Source organism: Mirounga leonina, unplaced genomic scaffold (genome assembly GCF_011800145.1).
Source record: "Mirounga leonina isolate KUSES-001 unplaced genomic scaffold, KU_Mleo_1.0 Mir_53, whole genome shotgun sequence".
NCBI classification, from domain to species: domain Eukaryota; kingdom Metazoa; phylum Chordata; class Mammalia; order Carnivora; family Phocidae; genus Mirounga; species Mirounga leonina.
In genome coordinates this window covers 82,511,633-82,527,732 of record NW_023270807.1, presented here as the reverse complement: position 1 = coordinate 82,527,732, position 16,100 = coordinate 82,511,633, and the positions used below count along the sequence as shown (strand labels likewise).

At 38.7% G+C, this 16,100-nt stretch overlaps 1 protein-coding gene across 4 annotated transcripts in view; it reads left to right on the top strand.

Moving 5' to 3' along the window:
- Nucleotides 1-14,686, top strand: part of ARHGAP18 (Rho GTPase activating protein 18) — a 123,985-nt gene extending 109,299 nt beyond the window's left edge. For 3 of the 4 annotated variants that reach the window (XM_034990597.1, XM_034990600.1, XM_034990599.1), the window contains 3 exons: nucleotides 8,192-8,316; nucleotides 12,147-12,208; nucleotides 13,421-14,686. In XM_034990597.1, the coding sequence (XP_034846488.1) occupies nucleotides 8,192-8,316; nucleotides 12,147-12,208; nucleotides 13,421-13,512 (279 nt within the window). In that variant the 3' untranslated portion in view covers nucleotides 13,513-14,686. The remainder of the gene's footprint in view (nucleotides 1-8,191; nucleotides 8,317-12,146; nucleotides 12,209-13,420) is intronic. The other variant, XM_034990598.1, reaches the window with a different exon arrangement.
- The last annotated feature ends 1,414 nt before the right edge of the window (nucleotides 14,687-16,100 follow it).

The window sequence follows — 16,100 nt, the reverse complement described above, 5'->3', positions numbered from 1 at the left end:
AGTATATTTATGTAGTGAAATATCATGAAAATACAAGTGTATATATTGACATTGGAAGATATTCCTAATATGTTAAAGAAAAGTTACAAATTAGTGAATATTGCCATATTTCTAACGGGTAATAATTATCATGAGGTCAGGCATGGTGCTAAACATTTTGTAAACATCATCTCATTTAATATTTACAGGAGTTTAATTGAAGTATATGGTATTATTGTCTCATTTTTTATAGATGAGGAAAGTGAGGATCAGCAATCTTATATAACTTACTGAAGGTTATCTAGATAGGAAGGGGGGGCTGGAATTTGAAACCAAATCTGGGTCACTTTACTCTTATCCTCTATTTCCTTATAGGGCACAGAAAAACTCTGAGAAGGATATGTACCCCAGTCCTGGGCTAATGTGTAGTAGTAGTAATACAATGAACATGTATTACTGTCATTATTAACATGGGTTTAATAGATAGCTTTTAACACAGTCCTGGGCCATGCCAAGACCCAGCAATGGGAATGGAGGGAAATGTTAAATGCGAACCAGGAGGACTCACAAGATGTGGAAACTAATTGGATATGAGGAATGTTGAATGAGGAGAAATCTAGAATGACTCGCTGATTTTACCTTGGGTGATTTTATCATTGAGAGAAACCATTAAGGAAAAGGAACAGCCTTTGATGAGGTAGTCAGTTTTTGACGTTTGTAGTTGACTTGCTTGTGTGAAAGTACTTTGGCTACATGGACCTGAAGCTCAGAAGGCAGCCAGAGCTGGAGGTGTGCTTTTGGGACTTGCATAGAGATTTCCCTTGAAGCCAAAGACACCAATATTTTAGTTGTGGGCCATGGGAGAAGAGCTGGTAAAAGAGGCCAAGAAATAATAGGAAGTCAGAGGAAATGAAAGATTATAGCATCTTAGAAGCCCAGGGAGGGAGACGAGGTTGGTAAATGAGCTTGGTTAGTCGTACCCCCTGCTAGAGAGAGATTGAGTAAGGTTAACATTGGACAGAGGTCCAGTGAATTTTGCATTTGGAAGGTCACTTCTGACTTTCTCCAAAGCACTGTCAGTAACTATTGATGGAAAAAGCCAGATTGGCAGGCGTTGAAGAGGGAAAGACAGACCGTAGATCGTGAAAATTCATCAAGGTAGTATTTTTTAAAGCATTCTGTATGCTATTAATGATAACTATATATAATCCGGATTCAAGCTATTGAGACATGATTGACTAGATAAATTAATAGTTTGAACCAGGTTGTAAGGGACACAATCTACTTAATAAGACAAATGTTTTTAATGACTATAGCATATTAATTGTTTGATACAAATGTGAATTTCTTGAGTACTAAAGACACATCAGTTGCAGCGGGAGGAAACACTTGGTGAAAACAACAGAATTGTAGACCATAAAAATAACCATTTTGTGATAGCCTTCAACTTGCGGTGGGATTGATATTACACACACACACACACACACACACACACCACATCACACACCAGAAGTCATGTGGTTTGAGGATATAGTTCTAGCTCTGCCATCAACGAGCCCTTAATGACAAATCATTTTATCTCTCTGGGCCTTACTTTCCTCTATAAAATGGGGGGTAAGACCAGATTGATGCCATCTCATCCAAAGTATGCAATAGGGTTATCTGTCGTAGTAGGTTTTTTTTTTTTTAAGATTTTATTTATTTGACAGAGAGACAGCGAGAGAGGGAACACAAGCAGGGGGAGTGGGAGAGGGAGAAGCAGGCTTCCCGCGGAGCAGGGAGCCTGATGCGGGGCTTGATCCCTGGACCCTGGGATCATGACCTGAGCCTAAGGCAGTCGCTTAACAACTGAGCCACCCAGGCGCTCCTGTAGTAGTATTTTTTATAAAACATGACTGGGCCACTCCCTGGACCCAGAGTCAGAATCTCTCAGAGCCGGAGTTTGGTATGTGTATTGTATAAAAACTGTAAGTATGACTTTTTCCCCCATTTGGTTTGTATGTGTGTGTAAACATATATTTAATTATATTATGGAATTTTTCTTACCTATACATGAAAACAGAGTAGTATATGAACCCCATAAACCCCTCACCAATGATCAAACCTGTTTTTCTAATCTTGTTCTATCCTGTCTCCCACACCTTGTTTCCTTTCGGTATTTTTTTTTTTTTAATTTTATTTATTTATTTGACAGAGAGAGAGACACAGCGAGAGAGGGAACACAAGCAGGGGGAGTGGGAGAGGGAGAAGCAGGCTTCCCGCTGAGCAGGGAGCCCAATGTGGGGCTCGATCCCAGGACCCCAGGATCATGACCTGAGCTGAAGGCAGACGCTTAATGACTGAGCCACCCAGGCGCCCATCCTTTCAGTATTTTTAAGAAAATCACAGACTTACCATCATTTCACCCATACTTAACTCAAATCGCATCTCTGCCTAATAAGGGTCGAGGGTAGCTTTGATGAGCATCTGATTATGAATTGCTGAATCATACCGGTTTCAAGTCCATTGTGGACTTTGATCGGTATGATTTTTCTACCATCATTCTGGCTCACCTTTCAAAGTAAAGGGAAGCTGTGCTTTTGTTTTTTAAGATTCATTTATTTGAGAGAGAGAGAGAGAGTGCATGAGCAGGAGGGGCAGAGGGAGAGGGAGAGAGAATCCCAAGCAGACTCCATGCCCAGCGCGGAACAGGATGCAGGGCTCGATCTCACCACCACGAGATCAAGATCACGACCTGAGCCAAAACCAAGAGCTGGAAGCTCAACTGTTTGTAACACCCAGGCGCCCTGGGAAGCTGTACCTTTATGAGAAAGAGATTTTGCGAAATAAGCCAAGCTCCTCCAATCTTTCCTTATTTGTAGAGGGCGTGTTCCCTGTGTTCCCTCTGTGGTTTAACTCAGGATGATCTCATGTCACATCCTTAATTTACAGTTGAGGAACTCAATTTTTAGAGAGCTTACATGACTTGCTAAGAGGTCAGGATGATCTTGTAACATTTTAACATTTAGGGCTTTGTGCATGGAAAAGAAATCTATTGCTGCCACTCTCTGCCATTCTTCTCCAGAAGAATCCCAGAGTTGGCAGCAGTGCGGTGTAGATTCTGGGTTGTTTATAGCCAGGGCTGCATGTCTTTGGTCACAACTCTGTTTAAATTCCATCTCTGGTTTCATTTAACAACTCTGACTCAGAGCATCATTGCAGGTATTGTTTAAAGCATCTGCTTTAGGTCTGGAAACAGTGTCTGGATCTACTTGGGGACTCACATGGAAAATCAAATTATAGTATCAAGCACAAAATCTTGTTTCTTTTTAAGATGTTCTGTGATTTTTTTATAGTGCATAAAAAATACCAATTGAAAGAGAAAAATATCAGAACTTAATTTCATTGTAAATTAAATGCATATTACTATAGAAGTTATTTCAGGTTCTTCTTTAAACGTCTTTGAATCTGAGCTGGATAAAAGTTTAAGCATTTGGATGATAAAGAGCCGATTATAGTCAGGACTTAGGCAGTTCGAGATAGCAGAGAATGCCTCTGATATTTCCACTTCCAATCAGACTAAAGTGATGCCATTTTTAAGATACCTTGCTAAAATGTCCTTGTTTAATTTCCTAAAATATGTGTTATATTCTTTTTCTTAGGAAAGTTGTATTTCCAATTGGCCCTTTTGAAGATAAAAGATTTTTCTGTAGCATTAAAAATGTCAGCTTTACATTTAACTTAGCTTTTAATGAATAAAAGAAGAAATTAATATCTTTTAAAGGTCTGACATTGAATTTCTAATCTAGAATGCAAAAATATGAGCAATGTGGTGTTTATCTACATGTTTCGAAGAAATACTAAAATTTTCTATTTAACCAAATAATAAATAATAAGAAATAAAGTCTTGTTTTTAAAAATATATTTTAGTTCAGTATATAAAACATGTGAGAACCATATGAGATTATTTTCTCCATTATAAGTTTTTGTATGCATAAGAAATTATTATTTTGTAAGTTGTAAAATCCTTTGTGACTAAATTTTGATGGTGTGTTAGTGAAATACTGCTCTTCTCCAGTCTTGCTGTACATCACATAACTTGAGCTCACCAGCACACCAAAAATAAATACATAAAAAAAATAAGACAGAGTCACAGCTGTTAAGACAAAAAAAAAAAAAAGTGAAATAGGAAGGTTACAAAGATGATACTATTCACAGATTCAGTCATTACTGTGGCTCAAGTTAAGAACAGACTGGCTTAATGATCAGGCATGTTGTGTCTATTCAAAGCTTGGCAGCTCAATGTAATTAGTGTACTAATAGCTTGAGTATTTGATACAGCATGATTCTGGAGCTTAATAGGAGTTGTCATACACCATTTAAACTAGAGCTTTGGCATCATTTGTTTATCGTCTTTAGCAAATAGCATTTGGCCACCCTTGTCAAGATATGCGGAAAAAAAGTTTCCAGAAACAACTTCTAAACTCTCCATCTTTAATCATTATATCTACCAGTTGGACTCATTTCTACTCCAAAAGTGAAGGGCATGGCAGATCCAAAGTGAATCAGACTCTTCTATGTATGTATTATTGTGAGAATTTGGATGGGATGTATTACTACATAAATGAACACTTAAGAATTGTTCCTGTCCTATACACTCATGCAGACCCACATACACACACGTACACGCACCCACTCCCTCCCTGCTAGAACAGTCTCCTGAGTTGTCAGGGAGTGTGGCCAGTCAACCCAGGAGAGGGCTGTATGCCATTGTTGGCCCAGAGAAAAGGGTTCCACAGGCACTGATACCCCAGATCTCTGCAAAAGGAGTCAAAATAGTATAGCCAGTAGTTCGGGAAGGGGCTAAAGCTGATCCAGAACTGGCCTAGCTTCACCTGCTCACCAAGGGGAGGGTGTGAGAAAGTGTACTTTCACAGCCAGAAGGAACCCGACCCCATGCCGCTCTCCATCTGCTGGCAAGAGCCATAAGATGGCGATTACCTGACATTTCACATACACATGAGAACTCTCAAGTGTCCTCAGAAGCTAGTCCCTGAACCTCCTTTTTCCAAACTCTGTCAGAGAGACTGGATTCCTGTGTCATGTGGGCTGCGCTTGAGTGTAACCCCCAACACTTACACTGACCTCAGTGCGGTGTTTTATAAAGAAGCATGGTTGTACTCTCGAAAGCACGATCTCTGAACTCACGTAGAAGGTGTAGACCATGGCCACAGTTTTAGAGGCCTTCAGTTGTTCGTGAGGGGTCTTGTGGGACGAGCAGGTGCATCCTCAAGCAGATGCATGCAAATGCTGGTGACTCCCTGCAGGAGTAAGTGACTGAAGTATTTCTCGTAACACCTTTAATTCCTTCCGTCCTCTCTTCTCTCAGTAGTAGAGGAAATAACCATGCCATAGATGGAGGCAACTTGTTTCTTTTAGAAAATGTTCCTAAGATGGCCTTTTTGCTCTTTAGGAAATGCATGTTGGCATATGTTATTTTATTCTAGAGAAATAACTAAAATGTTAGCATAGCATTCTTGGAAATACTTTTGAGTGATTCATCTAATCAATAAATATTTGCTAGCTGGCTCCAGCTGTGACTCAGCTATGTGGTGTGTAACTAGAATGCAGGTGTCATATATTAGAATCCCATCATAAAAGAGTTTCAATGGAAGGAAGAGATTCTTTTTGATTGTGGATCATGGAAGGTTCTATGGAGTTTGATGTATTTGAGTTGGGCCTTGAAATGTTAATAGAAGAGATTACAGAAGAGGAGTAGAACACACATAAAGATAGGAAAGCTTGGGTGTTTGTAGCAAATTTTGGTTGGCCTTTTTAATCTAAACAATAGAATGTACCATAGGAATAGTGGGGGAAAAGGCAGGGAGCAAAGGTTATCATATCCCTGAACTCTCTGGCAGTGTATTATTTTTCTGGATCATTTTGCTTTTGTAACTCATTTCTTGTGGACCTTCTATATGTAAAAACTTAATTATCATTATCTTACTTCACTGTAAATGTCAGCATAGATTTACCTGCGTTTCTGATATTTTAGGGTTGGATAAGATGTAATTATGGGGACAGTTTTTGTCACTATTACTTTTTGCCCAAGAAAATCTGTATGTAAGGATATCTGGTACTATGACTTGAGCAGATTTCCTAACTTTCTTAAATGAGCATAAAGCATTTGGGTGTCTGTAAACCCTAGCCTGCCATTCAGGGCCCTCCATAATATAATCATAATAGACCAAGAGAAGCCACAATACCAATAATTGTTTCTTAGTTGAGGGGACAAGGTGGATTTGGGTTTTACGGACACAGGCTCTGTGCTGCAACTGTTGCTGTTACAGTTTTACTCCCAACATTCGTGTTGTCTGCCAGCTTATTGTTTTCCACCTCCTATGAGGAGACAGATAGGTGAGGCCGGGCCAGCAGGTAGAATGACCACAGTGGGATACAGGCTAGTGATGAAACCCAGGGGAACAGGGCATGTAGCATAATCCCTGAGTTAGAAGATACACCGTTGATTTAATATCTGCTGGGAAAGAAAAAAAGGGCACACTGCCTTTTTATGATGCCCCATCCATCATACGAAGCAGCTCATTTTCCAGTGTTACAAATGAAAATAAATTGTCACAGAATCCACAGAAAAGGTAACTTAGATTTGCATTCTAGGGGAGAGGCAGAGGTGAGAGACTAGACTAAGTTATCGGACCAAAATATATGCCCCAGAAATTGAAAGTCAACAAACTGAGCCCAGGGGCCAGGCTGGGTGGGAGGGAAGCAAGCGTTGAGGGGTCTGGGAATGGGTTGGCATTGGGACGTCCTTCAGGGATGGGATTGAGCACATTACCCCCAGGAAGAGAAGTTGAAGGACACTAGGAACATGGTCCCTCTTCCAGCAGGATGGCAAGTGGGCAGCCCTGGATGCATTGTCTTTCTTTGGCTGGAGGGAGTGCTCCCTGGCCCTTCCCTGAGTGCTCAGGTGAGGGCAGCAGTCTCACACGTTGGCGTGAGGCCCTTTGCCATGTCTCCCCAGGTGTAACAGGTGCTTGCAGCCCTTTGGGGAGCAAAGCCATGGTCTTAAACAATCCCACACTTCCTTGTATGGCCTTCTATGAGTATCACTGCTTTTCTTTGTTATTTTCACACTACATTTCACAGGTTACTGAGAAGCAAGTGTAAATCTTTTGGAGGCACCTACATCTTGACGTGGCCTGATTCTAAAGCCATGTTATTTTTATTGAACTTTGAAAGAAATCACATTAATTCCATTCATGGTATATCCGTGCTTTATGTTGGGGTGGGGGATAAAAGCACATACGAAAAACGGTATTGTGAGCACAAAAAATACTGTGTACTAAAAGACTTGTGTCTTATCTCCTAGGTAAGTAGACCTAGCACGATGCTTGGTACTCAGTCAATGCTTAGTAAATTTCAGTTTAATGAAACAGGGTTTTGTAGTATTTAAAGCATTATCTTTAAACATAATTTGTGCATGCTGTTTGTCCTAAGGTCTGTTCGTGACATATCATTGTAAATAATAAATTACTGTTTATTGTGGTGAATGATTAGGAATTATTTTGAATGTCATAGCTGATATTTTGATGTTACAGTCCTTAAAATCTTTCACTGACATCTCACCAAATATACCAACAGTTCTTAACATCTATAGGCAAAGGATTTAGAATTGGTCATCTGAAGTTCAAAGCGTGTGGTCACAGTATAAGCTTCAGAGCCACGTGAGAAGCACATGCAGTACAGAGGTATAGAAAAGTATGTTTCATTTTTTTACAAAGACGCTCAGGCACAAAAATCTCCGTGAAATCTGGTCCACGCACAGGCAGATTTTTAAATTGCACACACTGCAATCGCACACAAAGTAACTTCTTTCTGATTCAATTTCATAAATTGCTACATGAAGAAGCACTCTATGGTAGATAATCCTCAGAAATCAGCACTTAATATGGCAGTAATGGTTATTGCTGTCATTCTTTACATCTTTAAAAATAATTAAGCATCACTGCCTAGGCATTATAAAGTTCCCCTCTCACCATTAAGAGGATATTTGAGGTTTGAGGTAATTTAGCAAATTACATTATACAGTAGTTAAGGGTTTTACGTAGTGGAGTAGACTGCATGGTAGTTGGTATACTTCCCGTATAACGCGCTGTACAGGGTTCTGAGCCGCGGCTGCCACCGGCTTGGCTCCAGTGTCCTTATTGCTTTGCAGGCCGACGTTCCTCAGGGAGTGATTCGAGTGCAAGCTCCCCATCTTTCCAAAGTTTCCATGGCAATACAGCTCACTGAAGAACTAAAAGCCAGTGATGTGCTTGCCAGGTTTCTCAGCCAAGAAAGGTAGAGGCCTGTTTTGTTTTAATCATTGCATGGTATACCTCACACGCGCGCGCTCTTTCTCCTTCCCCTTTTAAAAAACACACACAACAAGGGGTGATGGGAAGTGCTTCAGGATTTTGTCTTCCCAGCAGAAAAGAAGAGCAGACTTAATAATTAGACGGTTGGAGTGGGCTGCGTTCTGTGAGGTCGTCTATGGGCAGGGTGAGCCTGTGGCGAGCGGGGTGTCGGGGCTTGCCTTCACTGTGCTTGCAACAGGCTTGGCACAATGAGAGCACTTGATATTCTTTCCAGAATGTGCGGGCTGGGGGTGAATTGCTGTGCGGGGGCTGTTAGGAAGATCACTAAGATACAGTGGGATGAAAACAAAGAAACAAAAAGTGCAACTTTTTCTGTGAAATTAATGAATAAAGAGAAATGCTCATATTTGAAAAGCAAGGTCTGAAGAATCGAGAGAGGACAGCCGGTCCCTGGAGCTTTGAAGTCCCCTGGACACAGAGCACACCGTCCCCGTTAGGGACAACCATGCCTTCTCCTCTGTTCTGGTGCTGATGGGGTAGGAGGAGGAGTTCTCTGAAAGCCGTTGGCATCCCTCTGATGGTGATTAGAGCATACGCTTTCTGAGACATCTTACAATATCTGTTCTTAAATTTTAGAGGTTTAACAAGTGTGTTGGATTTTTACTTTTTATCCTTCTGATTCTTATTTTTTAGCTAAAGTTATTATTTTAATGATTTCCACCTCACTGAAAATTAATTTTTTTTTTTAAAGGGAAATCCAGGGCCCTGGCGTCTTAGCTTATGAATTCTCTTAGTCTTCCATAGGATGTCATCTCTGCATTCTAACATTCAAGGGCATCAGTGAAGTTTTCTGCAAAAATCTCGCAGTGTTAATACAGTACCACGAGTATTTAATATGCTTCTGCTCTGTTTAAGGTCCCCTGTTGGATGTCAGAAAGGGTATAAAGATGTATTTTAAAGTATCTTCCCTCAGGGTTTATAAATTGGGAGAAGAGATGAGCCTGAGCAGTAACAGATGGTGGGGAAATAGAAGAGAAGCTTATTTGTCATATCTGGGCTTTCGGTAGGCCAGCAACAACTCCCCTCTCAACTGTACGGTGAAGTAAGCACTAATATTACTCCTGTTTTACTGATAAGAAAACCGAGACTTTGCAAGGTCACACATTTCATAGGCGGTGGTGCTAAATTCTAAATGTGTGGTTTCCATCTCCAAAGGCTGCCCTTTAAACACCCTCCTTACGGGCACATTCTGCATGGAGCACTGGGTGTTATGCACAAACAATGAATCATGGAACACTTCATCTGAAACTAATGATGTAATGTATGGGGATTAACATAAGAATAATAAATAAATAAATAAATAAATAAATAAATAAATAAATAAATAAATAAACACCCTCCTTACAAGCCAGGATCTAGCAACCATCATGGATCTGGGTCTATTGATGCAGAGTCTCGGAGGAGATGGAATTTTAGGGGATTAAGCCCTGGAGCAGTTAGGTGTCTTTGCTCCCCAAAGGGTGTCTCTGCTTCTTCTCTGCTCCCTGCTGTGACCTAGTAGATACCAACTCTTGCCATTCTGCTCACCAGGGATGACTGCCCATCTTTTCCCAGAGTGGTTACCTGAAGATCATCTGGCCAGACTTCAGATATATAGCAGCTCTTTCAGCCTAGATACAGTTAATTCACACAGCATTTACTTTAAGGACCCAAGTGCTCAGTTGAGTCTGTACTTTTGTTGCTGTCCTTGCAGATGATGGAAGAGGTGACTATGAAGCCAACTGTGACTTTAATATTTAGGGGATAGCATGATTGTTCTAGAAAGCACCAGATTTGTGACAATTGTCCTCTGCATATTTGGATTTTCTGTTTGGGGTACTTTTATTAAATAAGCATTTGCTGCCCCCTGGAGTGTGGGGCCTGTTTCTCTACCTCCTTCCTTCTCCCCATCTTGCTCCACTCAGAGGACCATTTGGTAAACTTCTCTGTCCATTGCTTACCCCCCCCACCCCCAACCATTCCTCAGCTCCTTTCTTTATGCTTGGGGATGCTGAAGGCAGATGATCTGGATCCAAATGCCAGCTTTTCCTGCTTCTTTTCAAGCTAGATTTATAATCTCTTTAAGTCTCAAGTTTTTTTATTTGTAAGAGTAGACCATAATAGGACCTGCATTATAGCCTTGGGATAATGAACTAGGAAAGTGACCATGAAGGATACATAGCACTATCTGTTTGGGCCATATAAGTGAAATTCTCAGTTAAGTGTTGATATATATGTTCTCTTCCACCACATTCTCCTCTTCTCCCACTTGCATTCCACCAGTGTAGGGGCAGTTGGAAACCCTCCCTCCCCCATCTTTTCCCTCCCCTACTTTCTCCACCAAAGACAAGAACACATGAATGACATAAAGTGAATATACAATAAATTTCACATTTACTTATCAGTCTTGATAAAGGCTGTTGCCTTTTCTTTAATTATGGATTTTTGATTAGCATTATGCAAAGCTTGTATTTCCCAGGAAATCCAGTTGAGGTTTTGTTTTTTTTTTTAACGTAGAGCAAGAACACAGATACTGGAGAAACAATCTGAGAGCAATATCTAGCTGGGTTTTTTTTTTTCCCCCTTACCAAGTCTCCCAAAACATTCAGCTTGGTTTTCATAGAAGTAATGACTCTTTTTATACTCATAGTTTATTGTGCTGTATTATAAATAAAATAATTATTATTTTAAAAACAAGCATACACTGGTTTGGAACAAAGTGAGCTGTCTCTTGGTTAGGATACAACTCAGCAGGTGGATCTTAAGTGTGGGGGCGTATAAAGCCCCAAGTGTCTATCATGTTCCATGGAGCAGAGTAGTTAAGAGTTAGATAACCCAAATGAGTCATGGGACGGTTGGTTAGGAAAGCTTCTACTGTGCCATATTTTTCATAATGGTTTGAATAAAAGTCAGATCTGCCATTCCCTTTACAATTCCAGGGAGTGTGTCTTTGGGGCCTTACAGAAGTGGTTCACAAACCCTCCTGTGTATCACAGTCCGCTAGAGAGCATTTGCAAAACAGATTCTTTGGTTTGATCTAGATGTACAAAATCAGTTTCTAGAGCTCTGGGTCTGAATTTTTAGCAGGTTTCTCAGGTAATTTGTATACAGGGTTTTGAAAGCCGCTGAATTTTGCCAATTTTTATTATTCGAACCTAATGTTCTGGAAGAGTTTATTCTTTGAAGAGCATAACTCTGTAAATGCATCTCCTACTTGTGAAACCATCATAATGACTATTTGCTTCTACTTTGAGTATATGTAACCCCTGTGTTTGAATGGCCAACACAGGAAGGGTTATGAACCATGTCCTATTCTTTACATTCATCTTGCATACTGTGAGAGTTGTCAGAACAGCAAACACATGATAAATACTTAACGGAATAAATGCAGTGGGAAAACTGAGGTGGAAATCTTTCTTTTTATAGTTTTAGGAGGACCTTTCTGGCCCCTATGCAAAGTAGTTGATCAAATTAATAATTTTATTGGTAGCTAAAAGTTATGTTACTTTTCTTTTTAATTTTACAAATTTAGATGCTGATTTATTATTTTGCCTTCAGACATATGAGTTCATTTGTTTATTTTAATTTACAGGTGTGACATTTTTATTACCTATTTGGCACACTTAACAGATGGGAAAATACAAATGTTAGATAATCACAGTGTGTCTAAGTTATGAATTTCCCATACAAGCCAGAATTCCCCAAGCACATTAAAGTGATTTACTTGCAAGCTGTTTGATGATACAACTAATCAGTTTGTTTTGTCCCTAATAGCGGGATTGCCCAGACTCTTAAGAAAGGGGAAGTTTTTTTGTATGAAATTGGAGGAAATATTGGTAAGCACATTTTGTTTCTCTTCTGTGTTACATATGCTGATTTGACATTGCCAATGGTTATTATTTATATCTTTGAGGAGAAAAAAATCAGAAGTTAAATATAGCATGCTTTAGATAGTTGATGAATTTTGTGAATTTGTTCAGTGGTCTGACTTTTCAGGCTCTATTTGAGCTCCTCCATACAAATGCCCATCTGCGTTAAACCTCAGCAAGGGCACATTCCCTTAAAATAGTAGCAGCTTCTAGAATGGTAATGAACTTTTTCAAAACTTCTTTCTTTTTTATATGCTTACATCACATTCTTAATAAAGGAAGTAGCTGAGCTTATTTAAGGCCAGGATTACATTTTTAATATGGCTCAGTACGAGATATTTTTAGTGAAAGCAGAAGTTATTTTTGCCATTGTTGATTGCCTTCTAAATAATGCACGCACACACACACAAAGACAAACACAGATATACACACATACGAATACAAGCACATTGGTAACTTAGGAAGTAAAAACAGAATGAATGGATTGATTTTGACCATGCCCATTTTCAGTTATCAGTGGGTTGTACATCTCTATTAAAATTTAAAGTAAACTTTTTCTCTTTATTTTGACCTTGAAAATGGTACAGGTGAAATTGTTAACAAATAAATGAAATAGTGTTTAATTCAAAGTAATAATTGAAAATATTTGAAGATTTTAAGTTTTGTGGAATTTTTTCCTGGGACACAAAAGTGTTAGTAGATACTGAAACTTTAACATGGTAATATGAAGGCTTACTCTTAAAATTTAAATAAACTGCAACTCTGTTAGAAGCCTGGAAATGTTAACTCTATTAGCAAGGTTTATTTAAATATTTATATATATTTGATCTTGCACTTTTACTCTTAGATATTGGGAATGAAGTATTTTCTTACTTTGGGAGACCCAAAGCTGTTGCCACTCTTAATAAAGGTGAATAAGCTCTTAATGAGCCGTTGCAGAGCCCTTCACACAAAGTCTTTTCAACTTCCTAAATTAATTTGAAACCCTTTCCTTTAGAGAAAGCCTACTAAAATGACTTTTTTCAGTATTTTGGCCAAGTCTTATAATGTCACGGGAGATGGGAAAGGATGAGAGATATTCTGAAGTCTAAGATTTCGGAGTTAAACCATCAGGAATAAGTTTAAAATTGCATCCCAGCCTCTGCACTGTGTTCAACTGATCCAGTGTCTCTTTGGTAGGAGAACGCTGCCTTGATGATGACACTTACATGAAGGACTTGTATCAGCTCAACCCCAACGCCGAGTGGGTCATAAAGTCAAAGGCGTCGTAGGAGATGAAGCTGCAGTTAACCACGAGGACCTCCTGAGACTACTTGCTGGGGCAAGTGTGCAAATGAAAGAAACGGCGGGACTCTTCTATTGTTCAAATGTACCCAACTATTGAATACTGACACTCTGAAGCCTTAAAAAGTCAGATTTGTGCTGCTGCCAGAATTATGTTCATTATTAATAATGCGATGAGCAGACAAACATCTCTGGAGTCAGAGGAAAAAGGGTTAATTAGCTTGGCGCCCTGATGCTCTGTGAAAGGTGCCCGGATGTGGCAATTTTTTTTTTTTTAATGTGAAAACGTACCCTCTTCCTTCTCACTTTTTTCTCCTAAAATCATATACATGGTAATACGTGCTTCCTCTCCTTTTTCTTCTCCTCATGTCTGCCTTCCCCCAACTAGGTTTGCTTTTTAACTGAAAAGATCACAAATACCAGGTATTTGGCAAGTCGTGAAGATAATGCATCTTAAAATAGACTGAATTCAATAGTATTCATGTCACCGTCGAATGTTAATATTCCTCCCTTTGAATCATTTGTTCAGACAATAACATCCCACTTCTTCCTGCTGTATCACATGAAGTGATTTGCATTGTTTTCGGCTCATCTGACACATGTGCGCAGAACCCTATCCGCTATCAAGCAAATAAAACTGTCAGAAACTGCCAATTATTACTGAACTTTTAAATACTTCTAGACTAAGAATAAATACAATATATCCCCGTGGAATAACTGGATTATGGGTAACAAGAGAGTGAAAGCCAAATCACTTCATGTATGCTGTATCCTCCTAAGTGAAATTTATGAAGTCTTAGCTGGCTTTACCTATTGTCGTATTAGTACAAATATGCATGATAGTATAATCCAGTAACGGCTAAGAATGTATTCTACTGAAAGAGATATTTTTTTTTTAACTCCTAAAGAAGGCTGCAGGAAGCATTATTTTTTTTTCTGGGTATGACATAGTCATGTGAACAAGTTTTTGTTTGTGTACTTTAAATCATCAGAGTAAATTTATTAAAATGCTGTGGAAAGTACTATTCCCAGGGAGTTTAATGCACAAACCATATTGTGACAAGAGCTGAGCCTCTGAACTGTAAATAAGAGGAACGAAGTGAGAAATGTTCAATATTTTATGAGTTTAGAGTGTAGTAAATAAAAGGTGATGTAAATGAATGTTGCACACCCTGTGTTTTTGATACTTTTAGTAGTATTTTAGGGAAAATTACACATTCTCAGAAGCTCTTGATGTCACTCCAGTTAAGAGGGAAAATGCCGTTAATGAGGACAGTCATACATTTTTAGCATGTAATTATAAGAGCAGCCTGTGGGTATGATCACTTAAATAACATTGTGGTGATTTGTGCCATTGCTTTTTTTATTTAAAAAATTTTTATAATTAAATGTGTTTTTCTAAATCATCTTCTCTTGGAATTATTACTTTTAATCCTCTATGTTTATGAATGTACTATATTTTTGTTGGTATTTGTGGTTTTTGTTAAAAGCCACTTCTTTTATTTTTTCCTGTTACTCCTGTATAACGTTTAAATTGGGAAGATGTGTGGAAGATAAAAAACTGTTTCCCTCCTTCGTTTTTTCCTTATGCAAACTTCTAGTCTTAGGATTTTTCAAAAACACATTGTATTCTGTTTTTGATCTTGACAATATATATTAATTTCCCAAAATGTTTTATTAATAGTTTAAGTTAATGAAAGCAATTCATGATATAAACTCAAAATTAAGTGCTTAATACATTTTAGGGGTGCACAACTTCAAAAAAAGGAGTGAATATAATGATTTAGATAAATGGCTTCCTAAAGCATATGTCAATTAACTTACCACATTTACTCTCCCCCTGGTATGTGTGTTGGTGGTGGGGTTGGGGGGTGCGGTGTGGGGACACAAGAGGCTTTTTCTAATGAAAAGAATGCCAGATCTTGGTAAATAAATACAAAGATGCCATTGCATTTCAAGGCCTTAGAACTCATGACCCATATTCCTTGATATTGAACAATATTGCTTTTACATTATCAAGAAAGAGGTCTCTCTACAGTTCTAAAGAGGAGAAACTTAGTAGTGTAGAGCCTCAAATATAAATGGCCTAGAAATAACCCAAATGTTTTTTTTCTATAATTTTTTTTTCTTATTGAACTTTAAATCTTGTGGTAGATTAGTTTTTATATGCGAGGGACAATAAAAACAACAAATATATTTGGTATGAGTCTCAAACATCTTAATTCTTAAGAGAGTTGCTGTTGAAAAGTTGAAGAGCTGGTTTTTATAGAAGACTGGTTGACCTGTTAATATTTCAGAGATGTTTCCTCTTTTCTGAAGTGGGTTACTGTAACTATTTACAATCTTTGCTTACTGCTGCTATAGAATTCAGTGTAAACTCCTTGCTAGCGCTCTTTGGGAAAAGCAGTTTATTTTACTGACTTCGTGAAATTTTTCATGGTTTTCTTTGCCCAATTTTTGGTAAACTGGCTTTCATTTTCTCCCTCATTGTACTGATTTCTCATCCTCTTGATCAGTAGGTGGCAGTATTGGTCAGGGATTCCTTTGCACCTGAACTCTGGGAAGTTTTAAAAGT